The sequence below is a fragment of the Parus major genome, chromosome 17, assembly GCF_001522545.3.
Source record: "Parus major isolate Abel chromosome 17, Parus_major1.1, whole genome shotgun sequence".
Classification (NCBI taxonomy): domain Eukaryota; kingdom Metazoa; phylum Chordata; class Aves; order Passeriformes; family Paridae; genus Parus; species Parus major.
Window position 1 is genome coordinate 9,089,120 of NC_031785.1, and position 18,969 is coordinate 9,108,088.

At 54.6% G+C, this 18,969-nt stretch overlaps 1 protein-coding gene across 3 annotated transcripts; it reads right to left on the bottom strand.

Annotated features, from left to right (window-relative positions):
- Window positions 1–8,536: 8,536 nt before the first annotated feature.
- On the bottom strand, window positions 8,537–14,390 carry LOC107211905 (glutamine synthetase). Of its 3 annotated transcripts, none has more exons than XM_015644494.3 (7): window positions 14,373–14,390; window positions 14,052–14,227; window positions 13,345–13,506; window positions 11,655–11,801; window positions 10,742–10,869; window positions 9,562–9,761; window positions 8,537–9,284 (listed from the first exon to the last, which is right to left on the bottom strand). In XM_015644494.3, the coding sequence occupies exons 2-7, from the start codon at window positions 14,215–14,217 to the stop codon at window positions 8,963–8,965; spliced, it is 1,125 nt and encodes a 374-aa protein (XP_015499980.1). In that variant the 5' UTR covers window positions 14,218–14,227; window positions 14,373–14,390; the 3' UTR covers window positions 8,537–8,962. The 3 variants fall into 3 exon arrangements, with proteins under 3 accessions (XP_015499980.1, XP_015499979.1, XP_015499978.1); XM_015644493.1 differs by lacking the exon at window positions 14,373–14,390 and adding an exon at window positions 14,333–14,371; XM_015644492.1 differs by lacking the exon at window positions 14,373–14,390 and having other exon boundaries at window positions 14,052–14,256.
- Between the last annotated feature and the right edge of the window lie 4,579 nt (window positions 14,391–18,969).

Here is an 18,969-nt window from a genome sequence, read left to right on the forward strand (position 1 = left end):
TGAGGGTCCTGAGTGCCTTCCAGAGGGTTCTGGATCCATCCTGAGGGTCCTGAGGGTCTTCCAGAAGGTCCTGGATCCATCCTGAGGGTCCTGAGCACCTTCCAGAGGGTTCTGGATCCATCCCAAGGGTCCTGAGGGTCTTCCAGGAGGTCCTGGATCCATTCCGAGGGTCCTGAATGTCTTCTGGCCCTGTTTGGGGGGAAAAACGGATTTGGGTAAAAAGTGCCCAAAATGATCAAAAAAGGCCAAAATTTGATGAGGGGTTGTGGTTTTAAACTGGCAGAGAGCAGGGTTAGATTGGATGTCAGGAAATAAAATCTTTACTTAGAGAGAGGTGAGGTCCTGGCACAGCTGGGGCTGCCCCTGGATCCCTGGAAATGTCCAAGGCCAGGCTGGACGAGGCTTGGAGCAGCCTGGGACAGTGGAAGTGTCCCTGCCATGACAGGGGATGGGATGAAATGATCTTTAAGTTCCCAAACCAGTCTGTGCTTCTGTAATTCAATGTATTCAATGCCTGCAGCACCAGGGCACCCATCATTCCCCCAGTGATGCTGCATTCAGGAGGATTTTACTCATTCCAGTCAAAACATATTTACATTCCTGTCTCCCTGCTCACCTGCCCGTGCCCCAGAGTCATTCCTCTTATCTACTTCTGTGAGGAGTCATTGGAGTTAAAACTCAGAGCAGTTTCTTTAAAAAGTAAGCTAAGGATGCTTGGTAAACTGCATCAAACAATTTGATTTCTGATTTTTTTACTATTGTTTTGCTTTAAAAAAAAAATGTTTTGAAGAGTTCTGTTGTGGTGCTGGGAAATCTCACTTCCTCTGCATTCTGTGCGCTCTCCCTTCCTCCTCTTCCCCTTATTAAAAGGGAAATTTAAAAAGAGAGAAGGAAAACAAATGTCAAGACAAGCTTTAGACTAAAATTTCCCTTTCAGATGTCACCACATTCTCCTAACTTCAAGGAACGTGAAATTTTCTGACAAAGAAGATAGTAGTTATTAAAATTATCAATAAATCCCCCCTCAGCAGCACAGACGAGCTTCAAGCTCAGGTGCTGGGAGAGCAGCTGTGGGTGGTGCCATGTGGGCAAAACGTGCCCACCAAGGGCTCAGCTGTGACTGCCAGACACACAAACCTCCACCATTAAATCACAGACATTGTGACTTCAATTTGTTCCTCTCTTGTCTTTCCAGGAGTTTCCAGATGTGCATGCTGAGGCGGAGGAGGCCCAGCCCCACCTGACCGTGCCTCAGTTTCCCCCGCCCTGGCTGCTGAGGGAGAGGCACCGCGGAAATGCCTGGGCATAGCTGGGCCGTGACTGATGCCCGGTTAATGACGGCGGAGGGCTGGGTGAGGCAGCAGCACGTTCCCCCTGGGGCATTTTGGATCTCTCCAGCTCATTTCCACCTGCCCGAAGCTGCGGGGTTCGTGGCGAGCCTGGGAGGTGCTGCCCGGCACCGTGGGGACACCCAGAGCCTCTCCTGCTCTCTCGTCCTTCTGCCCTCAAATTCTCTTGGTTTTGCGTTTCCAACTTCTCCCCTTTCCTTCTGCGAAGGGCAAGGCTTGTGTGAGCCCACCACACCCCTAAGGGCAGGCACAGGAGTGGCTGTGATGGAGGAGGGAATTAAAGCAGCAGAGATTTGTGGAAGTTGTGGTTAAGAAACCTTTAGGTTTCTTAAGTTTCCCTTGAACTCAAATACACAGATGAGAGCTGCCATGGAGGGCTCCCTGTGCTCCCTACATCAGTGACAGCCGTTCTGTGTTCCTGTGTACGTAAAATCCATTACCCTGATATAGTTATATTACACTTAGGTTTATTACCTTTCTGAATAATTTCCTTGCTTCACTCAGTGCCTCACCTCAGCTGATTTGCTGGCGGGTAAATAACGTCATCTGATCCCAACAGCAACAACAATTACTCATTTGTTTCAGGCTGACACCTTCCAGCAGTCCAGGCAGAGGTGGTACCGTTCATCCACACCTCTCTGCTCACCGTCCTCTCCTGTGGGTTCATCTGCAAGGCAGCTTCAGCCCTTGCTTCTTGTTCTGCTGTTCCCTGATGTTCAAGATGTCCTTTGGTGCCACATCCTCTCTCCTTGTGACCGTGTTTACACATCTGAATAAAGACACCTCTCAATGTCTGTGGTAAACGGAGCAATTTGAGCTCTTCAAGCCTCTCCCTGTAAAGCATTTTCTCCAGCCCCCACGTTATCATGCTGGCTTGTGTCTGTGCAAGCCCACAGGTGGCATTTGTGTGTCATCTGAAACGTGTGTGCAGGAGCAGCCTCCCACATACAGACATGTGCACAGCCAGCAGCCCGTGCATCAGAGCTCATTTATGGCCCTGTACACAGAGACACACCCAGACCCTTCAGCTCACATCTCTGGGGCCACATGAGCACCCCTGGGGAACACACAGGGTGCTCCTGACCTGATCTTTCCCCCATCCATTAACCCTCATCCTTGGATTTTTAAAGCAGCTCCTCCTAATCTTCCCCTCCAAGCCACGGAGAAAGATGAGGGCAGGGAGAGCGAGTCCCCAGCTGAGGTCCCATGGCCCAGCTGGCACCCATCCCCTTCACGTGGGTGCCTTTGATCGGTTAATGCCCAACCAGCACCTGGCAAGCCTCACTAGAAAATCCTTAGAGAGAGGCAAGGCATTAATTACTATTATTATAATTCTAATTGCACTGCCTGGATTTCTGCTCTCCTTTGCTGGAAGAGTTCCCGTTGCTCAGTGTGAGCCTGGGGAGAAGGATCAGATGGTGGGATGCTTGTCCTCCCTTCCCTCTGGGGTTCAGCATCTGCAGGGATGGCAGCTTGTTTGCACAGCTTACAGGGCATGGGAATAGAAGGATTCACTCACTCGACCTCAGTGATCCCAGTGGGATCTTGCCTGAGAAAAAATTGAAACCACAGGCTGGACTCTCATACTCCAACACCACTCAGGATTTTGCATTTCTACCTCACTGTAAAATGACATTTCATAGACTGATGGAATATCCTGAATTGGAAGGGACACACAAGGATTATCAAAGTCCAACTCTTGGCCCTGCACAGGACCACACCAAGAATCACACCATGTTTATTGGGGCCAGGGAAAGGCAGCAGATGCTTTTCCACATGTAGGAGCAGGCTGAGCAGACTTGTCCACCACAGACTCATAATCAGGGAAGTGACTTCTCAATAGCCACTCCCAGGCAAGGTCCACAATCACACCTCCTGCAGCACTTTCACCTAAATCCACTGAATTCTTCCCAGAAATGGCTGAGGAACACTCCTATATTGTTGGCTGTAGGGGAGACAGCCTGTGACAGAGAGCCAGTGATGACAACAGTGACATGAGACCACCACCACTGCCAGCCAGAGGATTGGATCTCTGTGTGGCTCAGCAGCCCCCTGTTGGGATTAATTCATTTGAGCAGCCCAGATGTCCCAATTCTAGCTGATAAAAAGCTGTGGCATGGCCCCTGATCTACATGCCAGGGACAAAAGTCACCAAGAAATCTCTCAGAAATCCCTCAACTCTCCACACAACCCAGGAGGAGGTGTCCAGGGACAGGGGATGCTGCACTAAGGGTCATGTCAGTGACACAGCTGGAGACCCCTGGGGTGAGGGGTCCCCACAAACACCCCTTCTCCTCTCCCACACCTGTCACAGCTCATAGCCAGTCCCACTCCCTCTCTCAGCTCACATCTCCTCACCCCACTGCTAAGAAAACCACTTCATTTTCCTGCTCATCACCAGTCACTCCATGTGTCCAGAGCAAAACACAGCAGTCCCCAGCATGGAGAAACATGTCCCAGCAGCTGCTCCTGCAGGAATTCAGAGAGCAGCCCTCTTGGCACATCCTGGAGCACATCCCTGAGCCAAACCATGGCAGATGCACCCAGAGGAGCGAGGCTCAGTGGCACTGACCCCGCTCCACCTGCTGATTTGAGTGGCTCCAGTGGGGTGAACAGCCCAACCAACACCTGGTGACACAGCCAAGGGTCCCCTTCCAAACAAAACCACCCCTTTGTGGTGTCAGGTTACATGCAGAGCTCTTCCATCACCCAGGGCCTGGGTAAGGGACAGGATGGCACCCCAGCAGTGCTGCCACAAGGAGCAGAAAACCGCCCCGAGCCAGCCATGCAAGGGAAGGAGTTAATCCCTCAGCCCAGGCTGCTGAAGCAGCGCTCTGGCTCTGCCCGAGGGCACCGTCAGCCACTGCACATTTCTCTTTGTGAAGTAATGCTTTCCAAAGGAGTTTTCTGGCTGGCTGCATCAGAGGGGGATGCTGGGGGAAAAAGCTGGGAGAGCAGAGGTGTTCCCCCCACACACACCTTGCTGCTCCTATTCCTGCTCATCGGGGCTGCCCAGGGATTGTCCCTCTCCAGCTATTTCCCTTTCCCAAGTCATTATTTGAGTTTCCATGACCTAATACACCAGACTCCAAGGCCAGCCAGAGCCATCACATGGCAGGTGAGTCACACCTGACAAACCTGCCCTGGCCAGAGCAGGAGGCAGCACTAAAACGTCCTCCACTGCCAGGACAGAAACGATGCCTTCCCCATCCCCATCCCCACCCTGGCACAGTGCTGCTTGCATGAGATGAGTCCCTGCCCATGCCAGAACCCCCAGCCCGTGCCAACGCTGTGTTCTCTGCAGAACTTTCTAGAGCCAACCACCAAGTGCTGCTGTGACCTCACGGGGACTCTGCCCACCCCAGTGTGACTGAGACACGTGGGGACAGGGGCTGGTCTGCTCTGCACTGTTACAGCCTCTGCTGCCTTCTCTCCCAGAAGCAGGACAGGCCTGGTGGCTCCTCTTACACCCAGGTACAAGCTCCAGTTAGCCCAGCCTGCTCACCTGGAGGCCATTTGTGCTGTACAAACATCCCCCAGACAGTGAGCGCTGCCCAGGGCACTGCAGTGCTCAGGATTGCTCAGCTTTGCACCATCAAGATGTATTTTTACAGCAGCAGCAGCCAGGCCCTCCCATGGTAACAGGCTTTCTTGGAAAGTCTGATTGCTGCATCTTCCCAGCAGGTCTCAGGGAGCCTCACCCCCTCCCCAGAGCCCTGGGACCGAGCCCCAGCTCGGATGTGGAGAGGGATTTAGCAGAAGCAATACAGGAAAAGCCATTGTGCATTACCAGGTCACTGCTGCATGTCAGCAAGGCACTGCTGTCACCTGGGGTGTCCCCAAGGACTCCCCAAACAGCCCACCTGGAGCTCAGGTCGGGCTCATGGGGCTCTTTCATCCCCCAGTTTTGGGGACAATACCAAGCTGAGAGCAGCTGGCTGCAAACCCAGCACCAGCCTGGGGGCCAGGCTCGGGCCAGGAGAGCCACACGGGGGTCTGGGGCCAAGGACCCACAGCCAAACCTCTCTCCATGGTGTTTGCCCCCCTCCACTCGCATTTCAACAGCAACAAATTGCTGGTAATGAGCCGTGTCCCTCCACAAGCTGACAGCCTTTGAGATCAAAGATGCTCTTACACAAAACCGAAATATCATCAGTGGCCTTTAAAGGCCAGACTAAGCTTCTGAGGGAAAAAAAATTCAATTTTCTGTAGATCTAAATTGAAACCATTTAAATGCTCATTAAGATAGAGGGACCCAAGCAGATTGTGTGGGTTGGAAGACAGGGAGAGGAAAAAAGGAGTTATTATTGACATTTTAGTTTAGGTCTTTATTCTATCCAGGGCTCCCCACTCCTGGGCAGCAGCTTTGAGTAATGCTATTGTTAGCACTAGAACTGTAATTCCAATGTCCTTTTTATAACTGGCTTGGAAAAAAAAAAATAAATCCTGAAGGATTCAAAGTAATGGAATTTATAGTGGTAAAAAGAGACTTGAAAAGGGAGAAACGTGCAAAGCCCTGCCCTGTTGCTCTCTGTCATGGGGTGGCCACGGTGTTCACACACCCTGGGCAGCCTCTCTGGAGTCTTTCCTGGAGTTCCTGGAGGGTTTTAGAAGCCGTGAGGATGTGGGGACCTGGGACACGGGTGGGTGATGGCCCTGGCCGTGCTGGGAGACGGCGGGATCGATGATCCAAGAGGATTTTCCCAGCGCCGCTCCCTGTGCGCACCCGCAGAGGGCACCAGAGCCCCAAATGTCCCCGTCCCCCCCGGCCGGTGTCACCTCCGGGACAGCCGGGATGTTCCTGGGAATGTTCTGGATAACACCGACCCAGCCACCCCGGGATGCTCCTGGGAATGTTCTGGATAACTGACCCAGCCATCTCGGGATGCTCCTGGGAATGTCCTGGAGAACTGACCCAGCCACCCCGGGATGCTCCTGGGAATGTCCTGGAGAACTGACCCAGCCACCCCGGGATGCTCCTGGGAATGTCCTGGATAACTGACCCAGCCATCTCGGGATGCTCCTGGGAATATCCTGGATAACTGACCCAGCCATCTCGGGATGCTCCTGGGAATATCCTGGATAACACCAACCCAGACACCCAGGGATGCTCCTGGGAATGTTCTGGATAACACCAACCCAGCCACCCAGGGATGCTCCTGGGAATGTCCTGGAGAACTGACCCAGCCACCCAGGGATGCTCCTGGGAATGTTCTGGATAACAGTGACCCAGCCCCAGCAGCCCCATTCCTGTAACCCCTGCCATAGCCTCAGCCCGACAGCTGGCTCCATCCCCAGCACCTCGCTGAACCCAAAATTCCACCTCCAGCTGTGGCAAACACAGCAAAACTATTGGAAAAGCTCTTGTGGGAATGTGCCACTGTCCTTGTTTCCCCTGTGCTGCGGGCCTTGTGGGTGGGAATCACTTCTGCTTTAGGAAAAACCCAAAACCCTGACATGTGTTTTCTGGCCCAGTCTGACCTCAAAAAGTACCAGTGAGAAGAGCTGTGTTTTGGCAGAGGATGAACAGCTCCAAGCACACAGTGTCTCCTGGCACATGGGGGCAGGAGAAAAGCTCCTGGATTGCTCCTGGAGCCTCGCTACCCCAGCCTGGAGGGGATGGTGCCTGCCTGCAGGGGAGCCACAGCCTGACACCAGAGACAAAATGTTTGGATGTCCCACGGTGCCGTGTCCAGCCACAGATGTTTCCATGCTGGGAACAACTCACATGATTCCCAAATTTGACAGTGTCTGTACAGCACAGTGTGATGAAAGCTGAAGTACTTCAGCCACTGGTACAGCCAGGGAAGCAAACAGGAGTCTCGCCACTCCAGATTTAGCTCTTTATTGATTTTCCAGCTGCATCCATCAGTCATTGTCCCAGTGCTCAAATTACCCATTAGAGATAGATCACAGAAATGAGAGGAAAACAAGACAGGCTTGTGGTTTTGATGAAAAACGCTAAACATCCCAAACAGCAAATTCTGGAAGGAAAATCTTTCCTTTTTAGGGTGGGGACTGGGTTATATTTATTCTTGAACAGCTCAGAGACACTGAGGGTTCCTGACTGCTTGTGGTTCAGGGCTTGACATCTCCCAGCTCCCACAGCCCTTATCCCTGTGCCACTGGCAGCACTGTGCCCTGCAGGAGGGACTCAGAGGCCTCCCTCCAGCCCAGCTTGTCACCTGTGGCAGATTCAGGATAAACATAAAACCAGTTTCAAATTCCTGATGACTGCACTGGGGTGGAGGCGATGTCCTCTGTCCACGCTGCTGCTTCCTCCCACCTCCAGTGAGTCCCTGTGGGTGACTGCAGCTGGGTCACATCCTGTAGGTCAGTCCCAGAGGCCTGACCCCTCTGAGATATCCCTGGGACCAGAGGGATGTCCCCTGTGCTTGTATCCATCCCCCCACAGCTGCATTGTGGAGGGACCCAAGGGTCTGGAGATGCTGTTAACAACCCATGGACATGGAAATGCCCTTCCTTGGGGTTTTACATGAATTTGATAGGGTGTGGGTGAATGGTTTCAAACTGAAGGAGAGTAGGTTTAGATTAGAGATTAGGAAGAAATTGTTCCCTGGGAGGGTGGTGAGGCCCTGGCACAGGGTGCCCAGAGAAGCTGTGGCTGCCCCTGCATCCCTGGGGTCCAAGACCGGGGCTTGGAGCAGTCTGGGATAGTGGAAGATGCTCCTGCCCATGGCAGGGAGTAGAGCTGGATGGGCTTTAAGGTCCCTTCCAACCCAAACCCTTCTGTGATTCCATAAATAAATCCATGACCTCCACCTTATGAAGGGACTCCAGCCCAAGGATCTGCACCATGACCTGTGGCTCACCAAGGCAGCAGGGGGATGTCCCCAGGGTCCCCTCCTGCCCCCAGAGGTGTCCCCAGAGGGGAGGGCTGTGTGGCTGTGCCCGGGGCTGGGCTGGCTGTGCTGACTCAGCAGCTCACACCCTGTGTAAACTCCCACCAGCTGCTGCCCCTGCCGCTGTTTGCTCAGCCCGCACTGCTCTGTTTGCCTTTGGGATCACGATGGAAGGAGATGGCCTTTGGTCCAGAAAATGAGGCAAGGCAGCTCCAGGCAGCGGCCTCAAGGATCCTCCAGCATCTTCTCTCCTCCAGCTCCTGCAACCCACCAGCACCACCCAAATTAAAACCTCCACAGATCTCTAGGAGCTACAGAAAAATGTACTCGCCCCAGCATAACCCAGCTGCCACGCAGCCAGGAAAATTATTTATTATAATTTCCTTGCAACAGAGAGATGGAAATAAAAAGCACCCACCCTCCAGAGGTGCAAACAGCAGCAGCTGCAGCATCCATGCTGGGATCTATGTACATCACAGTGTAAAGTCCTTTGTGGGGGGGAAAAAAATCCAAGTTTTTTTAAAAAAACCTCACGACCTAAAACCAGGAACCAGAAAAAAACAAAGTGGTCGAAAAAATAGGTTGGGCCCCTCCCTCTTGCTATAAAATACAGATTTCTAAGGCGACGTTTCACAAGACCAGAAGCGAGGTTCCTAAAGAGTCTGAGCTTGCAGCCAAAGACACCGCACAGGCACAAATCCCACGTGAGAAGCTGCTGTAGGCACGAGAACCTCCACCCACGCCGTGGCCTCAGTGCTCAGCGTAGTCCTTGGTCTCCACCCCGGTCTCGTTGAGCACGGTTGTCCTCATGATGGCCTCGGTGACCGCGTAGGGGTCGCAGTTGGCCGCCGGCCGCCGGTCCTCGAAGTAGCCGTAGCCGTCCTGGCCCACCTGGCGCGGGATGCGGATGCTGGCGCCTCGGTTGGCCACGCCGGCTGAGAACTCGAAGATGTTGGAGGTCTCGTGGTGGCCGGTGAGGCGCCGGGAGTTGTCCCTGCCGCCCCGCGGGTCGTACACGCAGATGTGGTAATGGTGCCGCTTGCTCAGCTTCTCGATGGCGGCTTCGATGTGCCTGTGGGAGAGGAGAAGGGGTTCAGCAGGTCCATTTTGGGGGTGGCACCCCCTCCTCCCGTGCAGGGACAAGGACAGCCCAGGGGACACCCTAATATGATCAGCTGCTGTTAAAATATTGAGCTGGGACAGCCCCAACCCCGCCTGCTGCAGCCACACAGGCAGGGAGACACTTTGATACGGCCCAGGGCATCCCCAACCTCCCAGGTACACCTCAGGGAGCCCCCAAGGACTCAGCTGAGCCCTGAGGCTCCCCTTGAGACCCTCCCAGGACTCACTTGAGACCCCCCTCTCTCCGCATCTCCTCGGTGCTGTAGTTGGTGTGACACCCGGCCCCGTTCCAGTTGCCCGTCATCGGTTTGGGGTCCAGAGTGGCCACGACCCCGAAGTCCTCGCAGACGCGGTGGAGGATGAACCGAGCCATCCAGAGGTGATCCCCCATCTCAATGCCTTCACACGGGCCCACCTGGAATTCCCACTGGAAGGGGCGAGCAGATGCACAGGTAAGGATGGGCAGGTGGGAGCCTCCCCAGCCACATCCCCCCACTCCCAGCCCGGGCTGTGCCTGAATTCCCTTGGGAATCGGCAGCAAGGATGGGGAGCATCGAGTCAAGCAACAGGGCAACTTTGGCATGCAAAGATAAAGGGGGATAAACTGCTCATCACTATGTAAAACAAATCAGAGGAGTTTTTAATCAAAACAGAGGTAAATAAAGCACCACGTCTGATGGAGGCTGGGGCTGCTGTGAGCAGGACACTGCAAACAGGGCAGAGGATTAATGAGGAGCCTGTTAGTCCTTCCCAGGGCTGCTCCCTGCCCGGCTGGAGCCAGGCTTGCACCACCCACGGTGACTAAGCACAGGGTGACGTCTGCTGGCATGGAAGAGGCTGAGCCCAGGATGCGGAAGGCGACCAAGAAGGATCCTTAAGAATTTGGGGCAAACGGCGGGGTCGGTAAAAGTCCTGTCTCGGCTCCACTGCTGATAAGCCCCCGCTTATCAGCGCCACATCAGCAGCAGGAGAGTCAGCACCCGCAGTCGGTCAGTCTGGCCACCCTAATGCAATCAGGGGCTCCCTGCTGCTCACTCCCAGATAAACCCAAATCCTCCCAAGTGCTCCCCAAGGCTGTGTCCCAGCCGAGCCTCCTGGCTCCCAGTTCCAGAACAAGGCTCAGAGCCCATCACTCCACACGGCGTTCCTGCAGCCTGTCCCACACATCCCTGCTGGAGAGCTCCCAGCTCAGCCCAGAGCTCAGGCTGAGCTGTGCCAGGAGCTCGGGGCGAGGCAGGAGAAAATCAAGTGCACATTTCCATTCTAGCAGTGCAACTGCTCCCACCTGAGCAAAATCGATGTGAGGGGTCACTGGATTCGGTGTTCCAGAGGGGCTGGGTTATTCCAGCCTCAGGATAACTCGTATCCATCACGGGGAATGGGCTGTCTGGAGCCATCCACACGTACCTGGGAGGGCATCACCTCGGCATTGGTGCCACAGATCTTCACCCCCGCATAGAGACAAGCCTTGTAGTGGGACTCCACGATATCACGCCCATACACCTTGTCTGCTCCAACCCCGCAGTAATAGGGGCCTGCAAAAAACAAGGAGTCAGCACCCAAGGAAAACTTTGGGTAGCAACAACAGCATTGTAGCGCAATCCCACACTCCCAGGTACCTGCTGCCATGGGCAGAGGATTTATGGGAATTAAAATGATCTTTCTCTCCACAGGACATCAAGCCACAGACCCCAGCTCCAGCAGTGTGAGCAGTTCATCTCTGCAACCTCAGCCTTATCTGGGCAGTTAAATAATACTTGTAACACATCTGTTGGGAGGTGGCCTCGAGATAAGGAGAGTTTGGTCTGCCCCGGGGCACCTCCCTCACCCTCTGAGCACATCAAGGGTCTGAGATTGTTCTGACAACAGCTGGCATTGTTCACAGCTGGAAAATCCAAATCGCTTTGGATGGGGTTTGATATCTTCCTCATTCAAGCAGGTCAGGCAGAGATCATCTCCCCGCCCGGGGGAAGGGAGATGTTGCAAGCAGCCGGTGCACACAAAACTCAGGTTGGGAAAGCTCTGTCTCTCTGGCAGGCTGAGGAGCTGGCTCGCTGCTGCAGGAGGGCACAAAGCGCCATGCCAAGCCCTTTCCCCAGCCAAGGCGAGGAGGTTTTTCCAGCCCGGTTCTGCAGCCCTTGCCAAACAAGTCGTGCTGCTGAGCTGTTTGTGCAGGCAGGGTCCGGGAGCGGCTGAGGCGCTCTGGGCAAACAGCCCCTACCTGGACTCATCCCTGATGGCAAAGCTGCACCGGGGCTGGCCTTGGGGAGCTGCCACAAGCAGCAGGGTGGGAATGGAGGGGAGGTTCTGGAGCTCTTACCCTGCGGACCGGGGAAGCCGTTGTCGGGCCAGCCGTAGGGATGCCCATTGATGCCCAGCAGTGTGTACTCCTGCTCCATCCCGAACCAGGGGTGGCTGTCCCGAACCAGGTCCATGACTTTCTTGCACGTGTGTCTCAGGTTGGTCTCTGGGAGCAGAGAGGTCCGGGTTGGAGCCGTGCTGTGAGCCAGCACCCACCACAATCTGCTCCATCCCACCCCGAGACCAAGGCTCCACCACCAGCCAAGCGTTTCCCACAGAAACCTCCAGGAAATCATGAGCGAATCCCCCTTCCTGCTCACCAAATTCCTCCTCACAGTTACTCCACCACCAGAGCATCAGGCCACACGTCAAGAGGGTTTAATCACCCTGTTCCCCAAACCACTGCTGATGGTCCATGAACATCCTCCTCCTCTTACTCACAGAGAGACCAGGAGCCTTACCCCAGTCCCATCCTCCAGGCACTCAGCAGACCTGGGAACAGGGACTTCCATCACTCCTTCACCCCCATCTTCTTTCTACCAGCTGCATCTCAATTTTCCTTATCTTTCTGCAGCTCCATGGTTTTGGTGAACATCCAGACTGGCTGGCCCTGCCTTGGCCTTTTGAGGTGCTCAAGGCAACTGGAGCTTTGCCAGGAAAACACAGATAGCAGAGAACTGTCCAGACATGGGACAACGTGCCAGGGGAATGAGAGCTTGGACCAAGACATCAGCAAAAAAAAGGCTGAAAAACTGCTGGGACAGGGACAGGCAGGCTCCGGGCTGCACATTCTGCCCAGAGCAGCTACAGTGGAGCGTGGGGCTGGGGGGAAGGAGCGGCAGAGGGGGAGCACTGAGCCCCCACAGCTCTTCAGGTCCATGGAAACGGGAAGGGCTGGAGGCTGCACCCCCCTGAGCAGCAGGGCTCTGGGCTGAGCTCTCTCTGCCCCAGGAGCCCAGGATCTCTCTTTACAAACTCCTCCAGTGGAGGAGCTGCCGGGCAGGAATCTCAACCGAGACACTTCCCCCAGCCGTGTCTGGACGCTGCTGGAGGAGGAATCAGCCCCGTCTTTCCCCATCCCTGCCCGCAGCCCCCGCTCTCCGGGCAGCGACAGAGACAGATATCCCCTTCCTCCCCCTCGCACCCAGCGGGGCACAGCCCTGCTCGAGTGGCAAATATCCGGTTATTTGCCGGCAAACAACCCCTCCGGGAGCCCCTCAGCGCGTCCCTGCAAGCAGGCTCCTTTTCCTGTGTCTGGGGCTTTATCAGAGGGACAAGACGGACTGCAGACTCGGTGATAAGACCGAGTTCTGGAGCTTTTTGCAAAAGGTCACTCTGAGCGAGCACACGCCGCCTCAGCATCTTCTCCTTCCTTTTCTGCAGCCTCCCAGCAACCACAACCCCGGCACTCCAAAACCCCGGCACTTCAGCTCCTGCTCCCCCGGGGCTGGGCGAGCTCGGGCTCGAGAGCCGGGAGACGCCTTTGGCGAGTGCCGTGAGTGAGCTCCACGTCTCGCTGCTCTTCTCCTCACCCCGTGCCGCTAAAACAGGTTCCTGCAAACAGCCACCGCCACCAGCGCTGGGATTCCGGAGCCTCGGGCCAAGCGCTCGGCTGCGCCCCAGGGCCAGCGGTGCTGAACAAGCGGCCCCCGGGGGAGGTGACACCCTAAATAACGAGGGGGTGACACTCGGGAGCTAGGGGTGCTCACCTGCGGGTTTCCTGTTGTACTTCAGCACTTCGCAGAGCACCAGCTTGTTGGGGTCCAGGCAAAAAGGGTCCCTGAACATGCAGACCGGCACCAGGAACATGTCACTGTTGGAGCCCTCTGCCTGTGCCGTGCTGGAGCCATCGAAATTCCATTCGGGAACATCTGGGAGGCAGGAGAGGGACGGAGATGGGAAAAATGTCCGCGTAGGGATTGTGCCATATGCTGGTGGCTCAGATCCGGGATGGAGCACCCAAGGGACGCTGAGTTCCGCGGGATGTCAGCCACAAAGGTTTTCTCGCACATCCCCCGAGCCCATCGGTGCTCCCTGAGCATCAGTGTGTTCATCCCCCCAGCACCATCAGGCACGGGCAGGATCGGTCCCAGCCACTCCACCTCCCTCTGCCAAACCCCATCCAGATGCCGACACGTCTCCATGCCTGTTTGCCTGGTGAAAAGGGGCGAGGAACTCATCCTCCCCTTCCCACCCAGCGCTAATAGCAGAGATTAGCGGATTAAGCGAACCGCAGGGACGCAGGCTGGATATTTACCCTGCAACCCCACCAGACAGCTGCAACAGGTATCTCTGGTGCCACGCAACCAGGGAGAGCCCGTCCCAGCTCGATGCACCCCAGAAATTTCCCCGGGCGATGCTCAGGGCCCTGCGCACCACACCACCCATCACCCGGAGAGCCAAGCAGCCGCGTTACCTTCGATGCTCTTGGGCTCCTTATCGAGGGTCCTGCTCTTGCAGCGCACGCCCTCGCCGCTGCCGTCGATCCACACGTAGGTGACCTGAACCCTCCCATCCTGGGGCAGCCTCATGTACTGCTCCCGCACCAGCTTGTTCAGCCTGGAGCTGTGCGACACCGACATCGCGACGGCCCTGCGGGGGCGCACAGGTGAGTGCCACATCCCCCCGGCCTCACCTCCCCACGATATCCTACAAACCAACCTCCCAGCCAAGCCACCCCAACTCCCCCCTCCACACCTCCCCGGGCGGGACTCGAACCCGCGGCCCCCGCGCTCACCGGCGCAGCGCTGCCCTCGCCCGCTCCGCCCGCGCTTTAAAGCGGCCGCGGGCGGGGGAGGCGCGGAGGCGGCTCCGCCCCGGGCCCCGGCCGCCACCTCCGGGACACCCACTGAGGAAGGACGTTCAGCATTGTTTTCTTTTCTTATTAAAATATTACTTATTAAAAACGGCGGCTATGGCGCGGCTAAAGCGTCGCTTTGTTTGAAAAGTAGTGAGCTGGTGGCTGAATAGCTTTTTATTAAAAATAGCCGGGTGTTACTCGCTGAAAATTCTGTTTACCGCCTCCGGTCTCCTCTGTGTGTGTGTGTGACCCCTTTTGGCCCCTTGTTTGTGGAGAGTTCCCTCGTACACGTGTACAGGTGTTTATCTCCCAGCTCCCCCCAGCACCCCAAAAGAAAGGCTGGGACCGTGCCCTGTGTGATAGAATGGATCTGGGCGGTCCATGGACATCAGCGGCATCGAGATTCCCAGGGACAGGGACAGAGCGATTCCCAGGGACAGGGACAGACCGATTCCCAGGGACAAACAGATTCCCAGGGACAGGGACACAGATTCCCAGGGCCAGACAGATTCCCAGGGCCAGACAGATGCCTGGCAGCCCTAGCAGTACCTCTCTCCCCCCATCCTGCTCTGGACACCCCAGGAATGACCCCTTCCCACCCGACTTCAGCCCCTCCGCGGCTGCAGGGCTGGGTTTGCCCCCAAGGTTTTCCTTCGGAGGGAGGAAAGGCTGAGGGCTGCAGGGAAAACACCGACATCTCCCACGTCAGCCCTCCCCGTCTAGAAACCACTGAGTTTTTTAAACACCGGAGTGTAGTAGAATCTCTTTAAACCCCTAAACTCTCCACGCTCAGTCCGTGCTCTGCTGTGATTCACAGCCAGCTAAAAATCCTCAGCCAACAGGTGTGAATTTGAGTCGATTATTTCAATATAGCAGCAATTCCCAGCTATTGAGCCGAACGCAGATCCAATTAGGTGAATTAAACGCCTCGCTGCATTCCCAGTTTTCCACAGATCCTGAGAGGCTCCCACGTGTCGGGGAAGACAGACCCCAAACCAGCACAGCCAGCGCTCCGGGGGTTATCTCAAATACTCCCGGATTGTTTTTCTGGGAGGAGGACAAGATTCCAAAGAACCCCCCCTGCAGCAAACCCGGCGGGGTGAGCGCGCCTCGTCTCTCCAGCCCCGGCTTTCAAGCAGTTTTCCGATGTTACAAAAGGAGGAAAGGCTTTAAGGCATGACTGGGCTCTAAAGAAGTTGTGTTTTTGCTAATTCCCCCGCTTCTTAAGGCAGACTCATGTTTGTGGCTGCCTGACTCACCCCCAGGAATGTTTTTTCTGCAAAACACCAGGGGCAGCTAAAAAAAACCCTTTCACGGCTGAGTGCCCCCCGCAGGACATCTCCTCCCTGAGCCGAGACTTCAGCTCTGTTTTTCCTCTGAGGGTGTTTTGGTCCCGCAGGCAGATAAAGAACAGGGAAGAAACCTGAAAGCACTTGGGATTGCACAAGAACCAGGAAATGAGATTGGCAGCGAGAGAAGCAAAACTTAATTAGCAATTTTGGTGACCGGCGGTGACATCAGTGGCAGCGGGCTGCGGGCGGGCCGGACGTCACCCACCCCACAGCCCTGGGTGCTGCTCCCAGCACAGCTCCTGCGAAGGAGGTTGGCACACGGGAATGTGCCCAAGGTCACTGACAGAGCCACTCGGGTCTCCCCCGTGTCCTTGGAGCTGCCCCGGTGACATTCAGGGTCTCCTGCGGCTGAAGCCGGGGTGCAGCTCCAAAGCGGCCGCCTCCCTCTGCGGGGTGTTTCAGGGACACATCAGCCAATGTGGCTGCAAAGCTCAGCATTTCCTCATTCTTGTTTGGAAATCGTCCCAGGGCAGGAGGAAATGCACCCCTGGGTGTGCGGCCCTTTCCCGGAGGCGTTGCGACACTGAGCCGGCAGCGGCTCCGCCGGATCCTCGGCTCCCTGCTCCCTTCTCCATCCCAATTTCCATCCTGCCCGGCACCGGCCTCAGGGCTGGAGAAACAGCGGCTGATGCTGAGCAGGAGGCACAGAGATGGATCGGCATCCCTTGGGAAGGATCGCAATCCCCACCCGAGGAGTGGGGAGCTGCATCCTTCAGAGACAGCAGGACCAGCAGTGATGTGACAGGAGAGTTCACCCTGCACCTTCCTGACTCAGGGAAGAGGCTCATTTTATTCCCAGTGAAAGCCCTGGCTGTGCCCACCTGTGCACAAACACCTCAGAGCTTGAGTGGGCTCAAACCCAGAGAGAAATTAAACAAATTCCAGGCTGAGTTAAGCCAGTAAACTGGACAGGGATGCAGAGCTCCTCTGCGAACAGCTGGGCACCAAAACACCCAAAAGGGGGAGACAGAACAAGCACCAGCAACCCCTCAGCTGCTCAGAACCTGCCCCAGAAGGGCAAACACGGTGGGTTTGTGATGTCTGGGGACAAAGGTGTGGAATCACAGAATTCCTAAGGGTGGAAAAGTCCAGCACTGCCAAGGCCACCCCCACACCAGGTGCCAGCCATGGCCTTGGGACCATCCCTGCCCAAACACCACCCCCGAGGGAGCTCACCAAATACACAGAATTATTTCATACCAAAAAGGATTTTAATCAACAGGAAAAAGTGTTTCTGCCCTGTGAGGTTGGGCACCTGCTCAGGCAGTTTTTCCTGGGATCAAGCCTTACCTCACCACAGCCTAATTCCAGCCATTCCTATGGCACCAGCCCTGTCACAGCAATGACAGCAGGCACAATTCACACCTGCATCCTCAAGGCTCTGCAATAACATTTTCCCCAAGCAAGCCCACGCTCTGTGCAATCAGCAGCCTCCTGCCTGCTCCCCTCCACGCCAGGTACAGTAAATATTAACTTCCCGACTCAGGGAATCAGTGACCAGCCCAAGGTCGGGCGGGCGGCGGAGCCGAGGGCAGGAAAGGGAGCAGGAGTGTCCTTGGAGAAGTAAAATGTCACAGATTAAATCTCCAGAGGACTTTGTGAAGCCCTCTGAGCTGCAGCAGGGAGGTTTCTCCACATGGAGAGAAGCCGATGCTGCTCTGCTGCTGCAGCCCAGCCCGGCTGGGATGTCACCCCAGGGATGCAGGATGCAGCAGGGCTGCTCCCCTTCCCCATCTTTTATTTTTGGGGCTGATGGATCAGTCTGGAGACCTAGCCAAGCCCTAAATACTCCCAGTTTTTACCTCTCTGACTTCGAGGCTTTATCAGCCTTTGAGCATTTTCCAGCCTTGCCAAAACGCACCAAAGATATTTTTTTTGCTTTGATAGGATAGTAAGAAATTATTAGGAATTTTTTCAGATTGAAAATCTTCAGTAAAACAACAGGTTTTACCACAAAGGGGTTAAACGTGGATTAATTCAGCTCCTGGGGTGACTTTTTACACTTCCCCAGGTGCTGCAGCAGGGCAGGGGGCTGAGCCTCGGCTGTCAGATCCCTCCCAGGAAGGATTATCCCTGGGCACAGAGCGGGGATTTTGGGATGAGGAATTTGGGTTTTACTCGGAATCATCCTCCAGGATTCAGGGCTGAAAGGAGAGGGAGCTTTTCCCGGGTTGTTAATCTCCCAAAGCACCTCCCAGAGCCCTGGGAGAGCATTCCCAGGCTCCAGGTGAACATCCCGGGCTGCTTTTTGTCCTCCAAACACTTCGGAGGTGAGATTAGAGCGAAGGCAAAGAGCAGGATGGGCAGGAGGAGCCCGGCACAAACACCATAAAGGGATTAGAGGGGCTGGGGCAGAGCAGGAGGGGATTTTCCTGCACTGAGCTGGAAGAGACGGCTTTTTCCAGCCCAGGAGAGCAGGGGGATGCCGTGGGGGAAGGTTCCAGCAGGGATGTGGAGCTGGGAATGGGCAGGGATGTGGAACTGGGAATGGGCAGGGATGTGGAACTGGGATGTGGCCAAGGTGGGGCAGAGCCACTCTGAGGGGTCCAGCAGAGACCACCCAGTGCCCAGGGGGGCTGTGCTGCCATTCCCCTGAATTCAATATTCAATTTAATTCTCAATTTAATATTCAATTTAATTTTAAATTCAATTTTTAATTTAATTTTCAATTTAATTTTCAATTTGAATTTAAATCAACCCCACTTTTACACTTCTCCTGCCAGCCAGCTGAACCGATGTTTCTCTACAATTAAAACACATTCAGGCAACAGCAAATCTCAGATTTGTGCCCAAGCTGCTTTGCCTCCATTCAAATAGTGCTGCCATCCCTTTTGCTGTGCACACACATATAAATACATATATATATATTTATATAACATATAAATACGTATATATGACATATAAATACACATATATGACATATAAATACATATATATTACATATAAATACATATATAATATATAAATGCATATATATTACATTTAAATACATATGTATATGACATAAATACATATATATGACACTTAAATACATATACATGACATATAAATACATACATATGACATATAAACATATATATGACATATAAATACATATATGACACATAAATACATATCTATGACACTTAAATACATATATGACATATAAATACCTATATATGTGACATATAAATATCTATATA

Coding starts and splice junctions, on each gene's coding strand:
- LOC107211905 (XM_015644492.1), bottom strand. CDS start 14,256: ATGTGGCACTCACCTGTGCGCCCCCGCAGGGCCGTCGCGATGTCGGTG. Junction 13,507..14,051: donor GGAGCCCAAGAGCATCGAAG/GTAACGCGGCTG, acceptor CCTGCCTCCCAG/ATGTTCCCGAATGGAATTTC. Junction 9,762..10,741: donor CCGAGGTGATGCCCTCCCAG/GTACGTGTGGAT, acceptor CGCCCCTTCCAG/TGGGAATTCCAGGTGGGCCC.